The sequence below is a fragment of the Vicia villosa genome, unplaced genomic scaffold (assembly GCF_029867415.1).
Source record: "Vicia villosa cultivar HV-30 ecotype Madison, WI unplaced genomic scaffold, Vvil1.0 ctg.002861F_1_1, whole genome shotgun sequence".
NCBI classification, from domain to species: domain Eukaryota; kingdom Viridiplantae; phylum Streptophyta; class Magnoliopsida; order Fabales; family Fabaceae; genus Vicia; species Vicia villosa.
Genome location: NW_026706049.1, coordinates 194,825 through 213,130, shown reverse-complemented (window position 1 = coordinate 213,130; position 18,306 = coordinate 194,825). Strand labels below are relative to the sequence as shown.

Below are 18,306 nucleotides of genomic sequence, written 5' to 3'. Positions count from 1 at the left end.
CATCACACCCCCTCTTTACTAACCACATCTCTGGCCCAATTACCAATATTCCATAATTCCTCCAATTAGTTCAACAAAAATACTAAATAATAATTTAATTTCTAATTAAATTAAAATTAGAAAATATGGGGTGTTACAAACAACACTTGCACTCTTGCAATCAGCAACACACCGAACTATTACTTCACAACAAAAACATGTCAAAGAAGCAAATGCTTCTCCCCCACTTATTTCAAATCAACCCCTTAAAGCAAACAGTTAGAAAAACCAACAAGCACTGACATTGTTTCACGGCATGTCGTATACTAAGGAACAAACCACATTAGTCAACCTGGCCGGACAGATCAACCTGCTATGATACCACTAATGTAACACCCTTCTACCTAATATATATATATATATATATATATATATATATATATATATATATATATATATATATATATATATATATATATATATATAACGCGTGTAATTTTAAATCAATTTATTAAAATACAAGCATCATTAATAGTGTTACATCGTCATAACACGAGTTATCTACGTAATAACAATTAAACTTTCTTTTGAAACATAAACATAAATTCAAATATCATGCAGTCGATCTCAATATTAAAATAAAATAACAATTATCCATCATGTTTCATTATTCGTGATTTAATTCTCAAATTCAACTTCAAACCATAACTCATAGAATCATGTTCTCAAACAATTAAAGTATTCAAATCATACGATCCCAACCCGATATTACATATCAGTGCAAGACCTTTTATTCAACAGAAAAACTAAACGACTCCGGAGCTATCCTTACTCCTTAATAAGCTAGTCCTGATCACCTGCGCGTAACCTCGTGGAGGTAGCATTCAAACAAAAAGGGTGAGTAATCGCGAACATTACAAAATGATATACGAAATAGACATAATAGTTATTAACAAAAATACCATCACCACATCATATGAACACACAACATCACTAAAGCATCAACTCACATCACAATATCATCAAAACATATTTTTCACCAATCAACATGAAAGTACACAAATTATGGAATGCAACATCACTGACACATGCATGTGGTACCAAAACATCACTGACGACATTAAGTCATCTACCTCCAAAGATCCCCACCAATAGGATCGGTTCCCACTTGGAACCAGAGCATATCTTATAACACACACAATCAGCACAATGGGATTAATTCCACCACAGGACCAGAGTCCTACAAATCACCGCTGGATCAGAGTCCTAACATATGCCATGAAAGCGTAATATGAAAAACAAAATAAAACATGATCACTGCTAGTCAAAACGCACCATCATTTTTGTAATCATTATAATATCATCACACACTTCATAATACATACCCCTTCATTATAACAACATCAATTCATGATAGGAAACATATGTCATATTCCATCAAGGCATAATCACATTAATTCATCATAACAAGTATACATCATGTTACATCAATGCATAAACACATCACTTTATCTTTGCACCATCATTAGAAAAATACATCATATGGTTCATTTTGTTTTTCCAAAGTGTACTTCATTCCGAATGCTTTGAACGATGCATTAAACGGACTTACGGTTCAAAAGTTATGGTAAAATGATTTCGCATAGCAAAATCCAAGGAGCTGACACGACCGCCTGTGTTAGCTAACACAACCAATGTCACTTAAAACCCACAATTCCATTTTTTCACTTTCTGGCACCAAGATACATAGAGCTGATACAGCCACACGTGTTAGTTGACATGGGCCATGTCAGAGCCCAGAAAATCACCTTTTTACGCGATTTTGTGTGATTTTCATGTTTTTTAGCCTTCCAACAGACCCCAAACTGTAAGTTTTGACCTCCAACAACCGTAAAATATATTATATCATATGGTACGTTAATCAAGGGAAATAAACACTTCATAACCCCAATTTCCAACGAAATCATCATGTTATCATCATCAATCAAAACTCCAAAAACAAACCTACAAATACCTAAACCCATATACATTATAATGATAAGAATTACACCAATATTTACCCATCAATCCAATTCAATTATATACGATAGTTTCATGAATTAACATCTAACTAACACAAATTGTCATTTTTCATAACAATTCATCACATTCATCAAATCCCACACAAACCCCATTAAACTCTACATACTAAACCCCATATCAACTATAATGAAAGGATCACCCTGTTGCCTTAGATCTTTCCTTAGCTTTGATCCTCTCTTCAAGTTTCTATCGAATCCCCTTTTTCCTTAGTGCCCTAGCTCTTCTCCATAATGTATTCTCTAATATCACGATCGTAAGAGTGAATCTCTTTCTCCTTTCCCCTCTTTTAATATTTTTACCCATTGGACCCTTATTATAATCTTCCCTAATTAGCCTCAATTACTCTACATGATTTTACTGCCATACCCTTAATTTCTCTACACTTCTATTCTATTTAAATTATTAAAATAATTCTAATAGTGATTATTAACTCTAAAATAATTCTCAATACCCCACACTTAGCTCCACCAAATACTAGTTCACCAAAAAAACCATCAACACTTTCAACTAAACACCAATATTCAATAAATAAAGAATTAATAATTTTGGGGTGTTAGAAGATAACTATAGGTTGAGCTATTTTCCTAGTTTCCTTTTTAATATGGTTGGGTATCCGTTGCTACCCTGCTTATTAAAAAAAGGTGAAAACAATACTTTTCTTAAGGTTGTATCTTGGGTTTAAACGGCGGTTGCGGTTGTAGGTGTTGCAATTGTGGTCATTACGGGTGTTGCCATGCTGCATTGCGGTGTGAATTTTTACAGGGAGAAAGTTGAAATATAACGTTGAAAAGCATTTAATGTTAACTTTTTTCATTGCTTGAGAATTAAATTGAGTTTTAAGATTCTAATATTTTTATTTTTGATGAAAATACTTAAATAAACATGATTGAATTTGTCTTATGATGTTTATAATACTACAAGAGGCGACATTTTAAAATCACACCGCAATTGCAGTCAAATGTTGTTGTGGAGGCAACCGCATCCGGAATATTACAAGTGCATTTGCGGTTGGGGACCAGAATTGAAAACCATAGTTTTGATGTTTATGTATTTGGCGGTCTTCATTACAAAAAATGTTTTGGATTGGAGTAGTGTCTTTCAATTGTAGTTATGTTTAGACTAACCCATTCCTTATGTTCATATAGATCGTCCGAAAGCAGAATTATTTTTCTCCATTTGTGCTATGTAGAAATAGTGAACTAATACATCACTAACATGATAGATTATAATTGATTATCATTATTTTTGCTCCATTCGTGCTATTTTAAATCAGTCAACTAATTCATCTCAATTTCTTATAAACAATATCGATAGAACTTCCAAGTTATTTTTTAAATTAATTTGGGAGAATTTTGTAACACTATGTGTGTTTCTATGTGTACTAAAAAATCCTAAGTCCCAAAATACCTAATTCATACTTCATAACACCTTGAATATTTTCCAATGTATTACAAAAAGTACAATGAGTTTACGATCTTTTTTCCCTCTATCCCCCTTGGTGCTATTAAGTTATAGAGCATTTTGTTTCTTTCATCCTTTCTATCCCTTTGGAAATTTATTTTTTTGGAGAAATTTTTTCTTTTGGATGATGTTTTTTTACTTTGGTAATTAGTTATGGTTAAAGTATCTAGTCACTTCAATTACATTTTAGGGTTCACCTAAATATTACTATGCATTTGAATACTGTACAACCTAGTACAATTCACATATTTTCATGAAACATTTTTAAATATAAATCACAAGTATTTTAAACAATGTATTTTAACTCGTAGATTACAGAAACTAAGTGAAACTTATTTTAATGAGAAAGAATAAATATACATGAAAATAGTTTTAATAATCATGTGTATTCCTATAAGACTATACTACTGCATCCTCGCATTAAGGGGATGGTTTGTCTAATCGTCGTCTTCTTTTTCTCCTTTTTCTTCCTTTTCTTCTTTTTCTTTTTTGTCTTCTTTTTCTTCTTTAGGAGCTGACTCTTTAGGAGCTGAAGCTGCTGAAGCCGAAGCTGGCGAAGATGAAGGTGATGCTGAAGCTGGTGAAGAAGAAGGTGATGCTGAAGTTGATGATGAAGTTGAAGCTCCACAAATAGGAGCTTTTCCTGTAACTAAAGGTTTGACATTAGAACATTTAGCTACTGCTGGTGCTCCATTAAATGTGAGATCAACATTATTTAACTCCACGCCATCACATGGTACACCACTACTACAAATAATAATCACTCCTTCTGATGTTCCAGATGTGCCCTTAATGTTCTTGAATGTAACCTTGCTTAGCTTTATTTGTGATGGATTCTAAACCATAGAATATGTTAGATATATACATTAAAATTTAACAGTAAACAAATAAAAATGCGAGTGATTATTACCTTTTTGGAACATTGATTCCATGGACAATACTCTTGGTCAACGATGACAGGGTTCATGACATTATTCATGATAATATCTTCAAAATGCATATCAGTAACAGTAATTTTTCCCGCCGTATCAGGCCAAGTCTTAATCCTCACACCGTTTTCAGTTTCCGTGAGAGTACAATTCTTAACTATAAAACCGGCTACATTCTCTTCATTTGGATACTTTCCAAGGCTTCCAACACTAATACCATGTCCTGGTCCACAATTCACATTTTCAACAGTTACATTTTTGCTACCATCACCCAATGATACACAATCATCTCCAGTTCCAATGTTGGTATTAATAATTGTAACACCATTTGATCTTCCCATATGGATTCCATCAGTATTTGGACTTTCATCAGGGGCTATAATTTTGACAGCATCAAATGTGATATTGTTACACCCCAAAACCATAAAATGAAAATACTTGCTGTCCTTAGATGTAATACCAGTGACCATGGTGTTGTTGCAGTAAGCAAAATACAAACTCTGTGGGAATTCAACAGAAAACTTAATTAAAAATAATGCTTTTTTTTTGGAATTTAACCAAAAAACCTAATTATAATGCTTGTTTGTTTGAATTCAACCTAAAAAATTAATTTTGAGTAAGATTTTTCATTGTTGAATATAATTACTTGGGTGATTAATACTTACAATTGCACGTTTATTGGAACCTTTTCCATGAGATTTATCTTTCCAAGCAACTGAAGCACCTTTCCATGCAGCTGCACCTTGACCATCAAAAACTCCTTTTCCTGATACGGTAAGGGAGTCTATATCATCAAACCGGATCCATTGTTCAGCTCCTTTAAGATCAGCATTGTTCCCAGGTGCTTGAATTGTGCCATCCACTTGAACTTCTACAGGAGCCTTACAAGGACCTTTAACTTCTAATAACCCCATCTTGTATGTACCAGCCGGAATCACAATTTTGGCGGCAGTTGTTGATGCACATGCTTCATTCCAAGCACTCGTGAAGGCCTTATGAAAGGAAAATTTATTAGAAGCTAATTTTTTCTCATTCTCAAATCAGTAAGAATAATTATTAGAAACTAATTATTTTCTCATTGTCAATTCAACAAGAATAATTATTAGAAACTATTTTTTTCTCATTGTCAATTCAACAAGAATAATTATTACCTGAGTAATATCTGCATTTGGTGCTCCACCAAATTTAGATATGTCAAAGACTCCAGATTGAGCTGCAACAAAGTCCGCTAGAAAATATATGAATGAAAATATTATGCCAATACTCAAGTTCTTCATCATATATTCTTTGATTACTATTATTATTATTATTATATGCTTTTACTTCTCTTGAATGATTGCGTTATTTCAAATTAAGGTTGAACACTATATATACATGAATGTCGAAGGCTCATTACCATGAACAAGGCAAACAAACTATTGTCTAAATATGTCTCTTTCCTTTTTTATTTGCTTGGTTATTACTTATGTTTATTAATAACAATCATTTTTCATCTCTTATAGATAACAAGTTTACTATACTTGTCTTTGACTTTAACATTACCATTTTACACTCACTTTCTAAATATAATATTATGACTACTAATTATATTACTGTCTTGCCATTCAAAAAAATTATAATATTGTTTATAAGGAAAAGTAATCTATATATCCATTGTGGTATTTTTTTTACTAATTAAAAATAAAATATACAAGATATATAAGTATTTTTGTTAGAATATCATTAATTAATAACATTGGAATTTTAAAAGTTTTCCTTTAATTGGAGAAACACATAAAAATTTCGTGGTTTGGTTCATGAACCTATTAACAGCTATAAGTGTATGCTGATGTTATGTTTTGTTTGAATGATTTTTGGATATCTTGATGGATTTAAATTACAGTTGCCGCTGCGAGGCTGTGAATGCGGTCATTATGGTTGCTGCAGTGTGTATAGTAGTTGTTGGAACGTGAGTTTTAATTTAGTGGAGTTCTTAAAAATTTAAAATACACTTTATGTTAAGATTCTTAATTTTATAAGAAGTTAATTGAGTTTTGAGGATTGAAATTATGAGTTTTGATAAAAGAAATTCCTAAGATATAAAGACAAAATTGTCTTATGGAGCTCCTAGTACGGTTAGACATGTGTTCTTAAAATCACATGTGTCGTGGTGGAAAAAATAAGATTAAGCTATTTATTAACTTAACTCAGAAAGCAAGAGTTGCCATCAAACTTACGGTTTCCAAATGAAATGGTAAATATCGATAAAACCCTATACAAGAAAAGATATAGGTACGGGGATTGGTTATGCAAGGGGAAGGTATAGCGGTTCGAAAAACCGGGATTAAGGTATTGTTTAACCTAACTCATAAAAGCAAAACTCACCACCAAAATTATTGTTTCCAAAATAGGAAAGGGGAAAATATCGATAAAATCCACAAAGAAAAAGATTTGGATAATGGAGTTAGTTATGCAAGGGGGAAGGTATTAACACCCCTCACATTTGTGGTACTCCACATGAACCTCTTGAAATTTGTGTTTTTTATGCTAAAGCATTATTGTTTGCAAAAGAGTGAAGAGATTGGAAAAGAACTGCTATTATTATTTTTTGTGCTCGGCAAGATTTACAAAGTCTGGTGCCAACGTATCCTCTATGTGAAATGAAGAAGTTAGAGCCTCTTAGTTCGTGGTGATAGTAACCACGAATGTTTGTTGATTGATTTTAGCGAGAGTTACTCGATCGCGTTCAAACAGAAAGAAAGCTACATGACACATGGATAAGAGAATGTTTACATCACTACAAGAATGGATAACTGAATCATGGATTAAAACGAATTACGAACGTCATCTCATTTGAGTGGAAAACACACGATCTTCACATGTTTACATTTGAAATTGACTAAGTGTCTCGTTTATGAAAAATGTTTTAAATTGAAAAGGAAAGTTGCAAAAAGGATTGAATGATGTTTGAAGTTATTTTTAGATTTTTTGAAAGTGTTTGAATATGCTTAAGTGTTTTAACATTTATTTGGGAAAAAATAATTTTCGATCACTTGACAAAGTGAAGGTTTATTGTGAAATTTTTTAAGTTTGAAAAAGAAGTTTGATGGAGATCCACAAGGTAATCGACTTAGAAAACATGAGGTATAGCTTGGTATATAGATAAAGGATGCAGTGGTATGGTTGATGGTGATGAACAAGGTAATTAAATTACAAAGAGTAGGCTAGGGAAGGTGATGCGTATGGATGTGATGGTTGTAGGAGCTGAAGGTGTATCGTGACTCGGATCGGTTGATGGAGGACTTCAAACGAGTCGATGGAGATTTGAAGGTGACCAATGTAGTTTTGAAGGCGTTGTGGTTGGAGATCGGTTTTGATGGAGAATAGTTTCGTTGAGTTTTTTTGAAGGAAGATCTTTCTTGAAATCAATTTGGAAGCATTACAGTAATTTTGTCCCACCCCTTTTCTTGGTTTTGATTAAACTGTTATGTAGAGTGAGAATGGATGAAAATCTACTAAGTTCTAGAAGGAAATTTTGTTGAAGAGTTGAATCAAAGTTTGCTACAATTTTTGAAAGTTTTGGAGATTTGTTGAGTGATCTGAGTGAAGCTCTTTGGTACCTTGTGAGCCCTTGATTAAATCACTTAAATTGATGGGATTGATTGTAAAGTTAATCATGTTATGAGTTGTAATGTGTAGTTTAATTTGGAATTTTGAATTTCATTTGGTTTTGTTTGAAAGGGTTTGGTTGTACTGGTATACAAATCTTGTAATTGTTGTTTTGTATGGTGTTCTAAAAAACTTTTGACTTCAACTTGGCTTCTGAGTTGGCCCCCAATATGGGTTCATGAATTGGATTTAAACTTGGTAATGTGCTCTGTAACTATGGGCTTAAAAACCCCCAAACTAGGTTAAAAACCCCAAACCCAGGGTGAAAAACACCTCTAAAAACCTCAAACTACCCTTTGCATGTGCACATATCCTAACACACCTTTTTTAAAAAATTTAAGATGTTTCGGATATGTAAATCTGAAATAACCCTATTTCCAACATTTTATTATTTAAACCTTGGAATTAAAATATCAGAGGTCTTTTCAAATAAGCATATCAAACCTATAAGTTCCCGTTAAATTGTTCCTTTCTATAAGTAGAAAATATTGCCCTATAAGTAATTCTATCGTATATGACTGGAACACTGTCTGATTTATGTGAATTACATTCAAACCTATTGCTTTTATCTGGACTTTTTATATCCATTTACTTTCTTGCACTGCACTCATATCAACTATTCTCACCCGCCTTAGATAAGCACTTTAGCAATAGATTTGATAGACTGACGATTGGTCTCTATGGTTCGATAATCTTATATATTACTTCGATAGGCTGTGCACTTGCAGTTTTATTTTAGACTCTATATACGCAACCCATCAAGTTTTTGGCCCCGTTGTTGGAGGCCAAACTTTGTCAAATTTCGTAGCCTGTGTTATCCCATTTAGACTAAGGCTTTATTAGCCGGTAGATGCGTAAGAATCGTAGCACCGGAAACTTAGTAGATACTTTAGTGGAATCCAAAGGTTAATAAGAGCTATATTCGAAGACCGTAACCAAAGATCTTTTAAGGAATTTTCCCAACCATCTAATGAAGAGCCTAGTTCTAGTATAGTAAACCCTGCTATAACAACTAATAATTTCGAACCAATTCGCCGGTGATTCGCTTGAAGCAATTCATCTAAGATTATTCCCCTTTTCCCTTAGAGGTAAAGCACACGACTGGTTAGACTCTCTTCTTTCCAACTCGATAACAACTTGGGAAGACCTTAGGAGAGTATTCCTTGCAAGGTAATTTCTCCCAAGGAAGACTGGTGTCCTTAGAAACCTGATCACTAGGTTCACTTAAAACCAAGGTGAATCACTTTTCGAGGTCTGAGAGAGATATAAATACCTTTTGAGAGCTTGTCCACACCATGGCCTAGACCAATGGTTGATCATACACACCTTCTATAATGAACTTGAATAAGGGTTGTTTCTTCTTGGCAAATAAAAATAATGAACATAATTATTTTTATCCTTGTTCTTTTGAATTCAAACTACCTCCAGTCCACCCTCACAGGTGATTTACCTCCACTGAGGATTTAATCCACTAATCAAAAACTGATTACAATGGTTCTCCACTTAGATCAACCTCTAAGTCTTCTTGAGTCTACATATCTCAACTTGATCACTCAAGGAATTTTGGTTTACAAATACATATATATATATATATACATATATATATATATATATATATATACATATATATATATATATATATATATATATACATATATATATATATATATATATATATATATATATTTAAATACAAGAGATTAATGTTGCTTCTAAAAAGCTGAAATCACCAAGTGATTTTTTTCTTAAGCTTAAGTTCTATAACTCACTAAGATTACAAAAGTATGTGAGTTTGAAGATGGAGATTGCTTCCTTTGTTCAAGAGCTTTTTGCGTGAGAAAGATTCAGAGTGTGATGAGTTTGTAACGTAAGCTCTAGCCATTTTCTTTGGCTGACATGTTCCTTTTATAGGCGTGAGAATATGACCGTTGAATAGTTCTGAATTTAATGCTTTGCGTAAACAGTACAATGATACATTTAATGTTTCATGCTTTTGTCAACTACCTCGAGCCTTGCTTCAACTGCTTTTTCTAACTTTTCCTTTTATAACCATACTTATAACGTTCCTTTTGTTAGACACACAGACTAGCCTTTCTAGCTTTTCATCATTTGCTTTCTTCTAGAATCAGACTTTATGTTTTGTTTTATTCATCATAGCTTCCAGCGTTTGATGCAAGTCAGAACTCCAGCGCTTCAGACTATGGAAGTTCCTTAGAACGTGATACCTTCAGATCTTTAGAGCTTGCTTCTAATAGTCATGATCTGATAACTTCAAGACCATGTTCTGATGTCTTCAGGACCATGTTATGATGTAGTCATCTAGAACATCTGGGTCAGAGTTTCTGAAAGATAAGATATTGCATACACTTTTACACTTTTCCTGAAATGGAAAAAGTAACTTATTAGAGTACCACATTGTCTTATACAAAATTAATTCCTAATGTTATCATCAAAACTAGAAAATATGACCTTACCCTGAAGTTTGTGCCCTCATTGAAGATATGGCCCAAAACCATTACCAATGGGGAGCATAACGAGCAACAGTAGAAAAGAAGGAGACCCATGGAGGAATACATGAGATAAGTTGCATGGACGCCCTAGCCTTAAAAGTAAAAAATATGTCTTATAACCCTGCTACAAAAGCTGCAGTCCAATCGGAATGCGAACTCTGTGGGACCCAAGGACATCAAACTTCTGATTGTAACCTACTGAATGAGCCTAGCTCAGAACAAGTTAACTACACCCAAGGAAACCCTTTTTCCAATACTTACAATCATGGATGGAGGAACCACTCGATTTTTCCTATAAAAACAACAACTCAATCAAAAATCCTGGATCTTTAAGACCGCAAAGTTTTCAAGCTAAAAGACAAAATCAGCCTATGCAAGTTGTACCACCATAACCCAGTCTTAGGGAAACCGTGGAAAAATTTATTCTGGCCCAAACTCAGCAAAATAAATAGTTCCACAGCCAAAACGTTCATACAAATAAACTAATCACAAAACTAGGAACTAAGTTTGACTAGATGATAACCCATAATAAGATGCTTGAGACTCTGATCTTACAAGTAGCTCAAACACAAGCCGCACAAACTACATCTGGAGGAAAATTCCCTGGACAAACTTAACCCAATCCTAGAGGGAAAGCAAATGCCATTACCTTAAAAAGCGGAACCGCTTATGATGGACCTGAGAATCCAACTTCAAGTGCGCCCGAAAAACCTAAGGAAAATGTCATACCAATGGATCAAGTGGAGAAACCAGAGGAACCAAAAAGCAACCAAACAAAAGAGCAAAAACAAAATATAAAGAATATACACCACCTCCACCATATAAGCACCAATTCCATATCTGCAGAGACCTAAACAAACCAAAATAGAAAGTTAATACCAAAATTTCATCAAGGTGATAGAAAAACTCCATGTAGAGATCCCTTTTACCGAAGAAATCACGCAAATACCATCATATGCTAAGTTCTTAAAAGACATTATGTCCAACAAATGCAGACTCAATGATCCTAAACCTTTAGAATGCAACTTCATTTCCGAAAGTAAACTTTCCAAGAAAGAAAAGGACCCTGGAAGCTTTTCCATTCTTTAGATCCTAGGAAATCATATGATCGACAAAGCTTTCTTAGACCTAGGAGCAAGTGTACGTTTTATTGGCAGATTACAAGAAGTTAAGCTTAGGAGAACTTCAGCCGACTAAAATGTCCTTACAATTAGTTGATAGATACGTCAAATACCCTAGGGATATCCCAACCGACTAAAATGTCCTTACAATTAGTTGTATATCCAAACCAACTTTGTAGTTATGGATATCAAGGAAGATGAAGAATTTTCGATTCTCCTAGGAAGACCATTCTTGTCGACATCCAGAGCCATAATAGATGTTAAGAAAGGAAAACTAACTTTTGAAGTAGGAGATAAAAAGATAGAATTCCTTCTTTCCAAGTTCTTAATGGCACCGGTGATTGGAGATGCATGTTATGCAATCGATATCATTGACGAATGCATAAATGAACTTTAGCGAGAGGAATTTAAAATTAAATTGCCTTAAACCCCCATTTTGGAGGATGACAGATTTAAGAGAATGGAACCCTACATTGATGACAACCTCTATGAATGTTTAGCCTTTACCCCCGATCCTATGTCGGATCCTAAAAAGCCATCTTTTGAACTTAAAGAACTACCCAAGAATCTAAGATATGAGTTTTTGGATGAATAAATGAATCACCCTGTTATATTTAATTGTACCCTAAACCAAAATGAAACAAATCAGCTCTTAGATATCTTACGAAAATATCCCTCAGCCTTAGGGTACAAAATCTTTGATTTAAAAGGAATAAGCCCATCCGTACACATGCATCAGATTATGCTAGAAGAAGATTCAAAACCCTCAAGAGAACACAAAATAAGGATAAACCCTATAATGAATGTTGTAGTAAAAAAAAAAGTTCTTAAGTTACTAGAAACTAGTATTATATATCAGATCTCGGATGGTGAGTGGGTAAGCCCTGTACATGTGGTACCTAAGAAAGGAGGCATCGCGGTTGTAGAAAATGAGAAGGGTGAACAAGTAGCCAAACGGGAAGAAGGAGGATAGTGTATGTGTATAGATTACATAAAGTTGAATAAGGCGACTAGGAAAGATCATTTCCCTCTTCCATTTATAGATCAGATGCCCGAACGCCTACCTAGACATTCGTACTTCTGTTATATAGATGGATATTCAGGATTTTTTCAAATCCCTATTTACCCAGAAAACCAAGATAATACAAATTTTACCTGTCCTTACGGAACATTTGCTTATAGGAGAATGCCCTTTGGACTCTGTACTGCTCCTACCACCTTTCAGCGTTGTATGATGTCAATTTCCACAAATTATCTCGACGGAATCATGGAAGTATTCATGGACAATTTCTCAGTATGCGGATTCGATTTCAAAAATTGTATCTCTAACCTTAAGAAAACCTTAGAAAGATGTGTGGAAGTGAACCTTGTGTTGAACTGGGAAAATTGTCATTTTATGGTTAAAGAATGAATAGTTCTAGGGAATATTGTATCCAAAAAAGGCATAGAAGTCGATAGAGCCAAGATAGAAGTAATAGAGAACCTTAACTCACCTAAAAACATCAGGGAAGTAAGAAGTTTTCTAGGACATGGTGGCTTCTACTGACGCTTCATTAAGGACTTCTCCAAGAAAACAAAACCCCTAACTAACCTTCTAATGAAAGATGTTATGTTTGACTTTAACGAAAAATGCACTGAAGCCTTTAACATCTTAAAACAAGCACTGATTTCTGCTCCTATCATACAACCCACAGATTGGACGCAACCTTTCGAAATCCTGGGAGATGCTAGTGATTACGCAATTGGAGTTGTTCTAGGGAAAAGAAAAGATAAGAAGTTACATGTTATCTATTATGCAAGCAGAACCCTACATGCCGCCAAACTTATTTACACAACCACAATAAAGTAATTGTTAGAATTGGTGTTCGCAAATGATAAGTTTCGGTCCTATTTGGTGGGAGCTAAGATTGTAGTACACACAGATCACACAACAATCTGATATGGTTTATTAGGGTTCAAGGTATCTCCATGTCAAAAGTCAAGCTTCAATTCCAAAGAGTTGCTCATTCAAATGCTCAGATGATCCACAGTCGACTAGTTTGACCTAAAAGTCAACTATAGTCAAAATACAGTCAAACTTCAAGACTTTTGGTCAACATCGAGTATTTGAGGTTATATCCATCATTTGATCAAAGGTTGATCATGATTCATTAATAAAAACTCAGAAATGAACAAAGTCAAAAGTTCAAATTAGGGTTTTTTAACTAAAAAGTCAACTCACCTTTGACTGGCCATAAATTCCACATGGAGTATCAAAAATTTCCCAACCAAATCCTATTCTGAAGGAAATTGGATTCTCTACAACTTTGTCTCTCACATGCCAAAACTAAAAATGCTTTATTCAAGAGATATGGTCCAATACATTACAAGTCCTCCAAAAAGGTCATTAAAAGGTCATCTTTTTCAAAAGCCCATAACATGAGCATGGAAACTTCAATGGATATGAAACCAAAAGCAGTGTTTAGAGGACTCTTAAGCTTTCCAAAAAGTCCTAAAACACCTCCATGTGATAAAAATTGAAGGAGTTACGGCTTGCACAAGTTGGGTAAAAATTGGAAATTTGCTTGAAACCCTAAGTGAACAAAATCTAATTTTTAAGTAGTGGGCCTATAATTTTGAATTGTCCACGTGGTAATAAGCCCAAGAGAAGTCTATTGGTCCAATATAATTTTTTTTGTGATATTATTTTATTTGTATTTTGATTTTATTCAATTAATTTCAAATAAAAATCAAATAAAATCCTAAAATAATTATATAATGATATTTCTTCTTTTATTAATTCAAATCAACTCAAATATCATCCAATGGTTAAGATTTAATGAAAAAAATATGCACAAAATAGTGTTGTGACCAAATTAAGAAAGATTGCATGCAAATCTTTTCCAATTTCCATGTCATCAAATAATCCAATCTCAAACCAAGATTCAAACCTAATTTCGCTCTCCTATAAAAGCATAAGACCTAAAGATCACAAGGGGACAAAATTTTGGAAAGGGAGGCCAAGGAGAATAGGATTCTAAAGAGTGCAAAATTCAAGAACAAAGCAAAGATCATATTTGTTTTTCTAGAAAATTTCCAAGTCTCCCATCCATCCTATTCAATTTCTGAGGTAATATACAATAAATATGCTTGGGTTATAACATGAAATGCGCCTAAGGTTCATGTTTCACGTTTCACATAAACATGTTGGTTCTTGATTTTTGATTTCATTCATTCACGATATCTCCATGCAACTTAATGATTGGTACGAGTTTGTGAGTTGATTTAGAACAGGTTTGACGTGAAAAACGTAAGCTTTGAGCCTTGAACAAGGATTCACGATTGTTAGGGCAAGGAGAGAGCTTGCTTCGGTTCTCAAGATACAGGCTGTTTTAGATCATAAAAATCACGCCATCGAATCCGTAACACCTTAAATATATCATCTGGGCAGCTTTGGTGATAACACGATTTTATATCGTATATTTAGCCTGAAATCCATAGATATTTATAGCATTTTCCGTTTATTATATTGATTTATTATGATATTACGCGAGTTTTTGCTTTGTTTCAGGATTTACACTCTTATTATGACTATTTGTGAAAAAGAGAAGAAATGGAGCTAAAACGACCTCTATCTATGCCTAAAAGACAAAAAATGGGTGCTGAAGTAAAAAGGGAGTGCAAATAAGCCCCAAGTGTGCTGAAGGAGACCCAAAGACCCAATGAAGCAATCCAGCCCACGAAGGAAAGCAGCCCAAACCATGCAAGCAAGTGGAGACGCACGTCTCCACGTCTCAGTGGACACGTCAGCAAAAGGGAGACGCACGTCTCCAGTCCCCTACATTCTCTCCACTTGAGACGCACGTCTCAAGTCTTCAACGAAGTCCCCAAAAAGGCGGAGACGCACGTCTCCGAGTCCAAGTCTGTTGGAAGCTCCTCTTTTCATGCAAAGAAACTGCAAAGCCTCACCTATAAATAGAGGCAGATACTTCACTTCAATCTGTCCGATTTCCTGCTAACGAAGTGCTGCCAAAATTGTACCGTACCTCATATTTCCTGTCTTCCTTTAATTCAAACAGTTATTTTCTCACAACGATTTCTACACCGGAAATTGTTGTGAACCTTTTATAAATCTAGCCTTACGTTAGATTTATCGCCTTTTATTTTCCTTGTTTTATTTTCTGCCCGTTTAAAGTCTAAAGAACGATCCAGCCAACCTGTGGTGGAAGTTCGGTACTTGAAGATTCAGTTTCAATTTATTTAATTCAAGTTTTATATTTATTGCCTTTATATATTTATCTGCATGATATATTATATGCCAATTAACATGCCTTTTATTATAAGCCAAATTGATTTATGCATGTTTAACTGTATTAATATGTCTGGCTAAATTACTAAGGTATCGGTATGTAGAGTAAGTTAACCGTGGGATCCGAATAAATTGGCTTAATTATGTTTTGTTAACTATAACTTGTTTTTGGTTTATGTGTCTAGTTTAATTAGTAAGTCTTAAAATCAATAGAGCGAAAGTTTGAGGTCTTAAGACAGTCAAAGGTTAAAATCAATAGAGCGAAAGTTTGAGATCTTTAATCAGATAGTAGACACAGGACATTATTTATTTTCAAAAATTGTTTTTACACCCGAGCGGGATGGCGAAAGCGTACGTTAGGGATATTAACTTGTTCCGAGTCAACAGAGCGAAAGTTTGAGATTAGGAGATTTAAATAGATAACAACTTCATAAAATAGGCATTTTATTAATTACGTTGTTTCCAAAAAGCTTTTCTAAAATCTAATGGGATGGCGAAAGCGTACATTAGGATTAGGATAGTAATCTAAATCAACAGAGCGAAAGTTTGAGACGAGGATTTTTAACCAACTGAATTTGTAAAGATTTTTAATTAAATTATGCAAAAGCCAATGGACCTTCAGATCACCTTAAGTTAAACGAAATACATACTGATATCTGTTTTTTTTATTATATTCTTTATTTCTCACAATCACTCTCCCTTAGGAACAATCAAAATTTTAGTAGCCCTAGCTTTACATAGTAACCTTAGATAACGGTAGATCGATTCGTAGTCCCTGTGGATTCGATACCTTTTAAAACTAAACGACACGACTGTGCACTTGCAGTCATCAGATTTATAGACACGTAAAGTCGCGATCAAGTTTCTGGCGCCGTTGCCGGGGACTATTTAAGTCGATATCGTAACTCACTGTTACACCGTAGAGACTAGGACAATTCTTCCCTTTCTTTCTGAACGATTGTATGCCAAATACTCGTTCACAAGGAGGAGATTTAATACAACGAATTAACGAGATCGAACGTTTCATTAACGTCAAACGTCGAGCTCGCAATCTTCCCGAAGTAGCACCAATTCCGATTAATCAGGAATTGGCATTTACTGATCAAACAAATCAATTCACCCCAAAGTTAGAGATGGCTGCTCTTCGTCCTCTTAGAGACTACGCCGCTCCTTCGCGCGCTGAACCGCACTCAAGTATCGCACCACCTGCAATTGAGGCGAACAATTTCGACCTGAAACCTTCATTGGTCCAAGCTGTTCAACAGAATCAATTCTCTGGAAGCCCTGTAGACGACCCTAACCTCCATTTATCTGTGTTCGTGCAATATGCCGACACTGTCAAAGCTAACAACGTTAGTTCCGAAGCTATTCGTCTGCGTCTTTTTCCTTTCTCCTTGAGAGATAGAGCTAGAGCGTGGCTTCAATCCCTGCCTTCTAATTCCATAACTACATGGGACAAATTGAAGAGAGTATTCTTAGCGAGATACTTCCCGCCTAGCAAAACTGCTATGCTCAGAGGTCAAATCAACGGATTTACCCAGAAAGATAACGAATCACTCTTCGAAGCTTGGGAATGTTACAAAGACATGCTTAGACTATGCCCTCATCATGGACTCGAACCATGGCTGATCATCCATACTTTCTATGGTGGTCTCCTATATAACACTAAAATGACTATAGATGCCGCTGCTGGCGGAGCATTAATGGACAAACCTCATGATGAAGCATATAACCTCATAGAGAACATGGCACAAAACCATTACCAATGGGGAGGAGAACGAGCCGCTCTAGAGAAAGCCCAAACCAAAGGAGGTATGTACGAAGTAAGTGGTATAGACCGCGTTAACGCTAAAGTAGACACCTTAACTCAAAAGATCGAGAACTTAACCATCACTCCTTCAGCCACCGCTGCTGCTGTAACCCCTAACTGCGAGATTTGTGGATTGACTGGACATGTAGTTGCCGAATGTCAACTCTTGACTGGAGTCTCACCTGATCAAGTAAACTATGCTCAAGGAAACCCTTATTCTAACACGTACAACCCTGGATGGAAAAACCATCCGAACTTTTCTTACAAAAATAACAACGCGTTGTACGCACCTGGACAAGCACCTGCTGTACCACCTGGCTACCAAAAAGCGCCTGTAGCTGCTCAAAACACCCCTAGGAAGTCGAATCTAGAAATCATGATGGAAAACTTTATAGCTTCCCAACAACAAACAACCGAGGACTTCCTGAATCAAAACATTCACAATAGCGAGCAACTAAAACAACTATCGAACAAAGTA

General features: G+C 34.8%; 1 protein-coding gene and 1 non-coding gene across 2 annotated transcripts; both read right to left on the bottom strand.

Moving 5' to 3' along the window:
* Positions 1 to 3,804: 3,804 nt before the first annotated feature.
* On the bottom strand, positions 3,805 to 5,779 carry LOC131639912 (polygalacturonase-like). Its single transcript, XM_058910353.1, has 4 exons — positions 5,603 to 5,779; positions 5,117 to 5,443; positions 4,433 to 4,951; positions 3,805 to 4,358 (listed from the first exon to the last, which is right to left on the bottom strand). Exons 1-4 carry the CDS (start codon positions 5,729 to 5,731, stop codon positions 3,960 to 3,962), a joined length of 1,374 nt encoding a protein of 457 aa, XP_058766336.1. The 5' UTR covers positions 5,732 to 5,779; the 3' UTR covers positions 3,805 to 3,959.
* An 11,747-nt stretch (positions 5,780 to 17,526) lies between these two features.
* LOC131639915 (small nucleolar RNA R71) lies at positions 17,527 to 17,633 on the bottom strand. The gene has a single exon (XR_009295082.1). It is a non-coding gene; the product is annotated as a small nucleolar RNA R71 (small nucleolar RNA).
* Between the last annotated feature and the right edge of the window lie 673 nt (positions 17,634 to 18,306).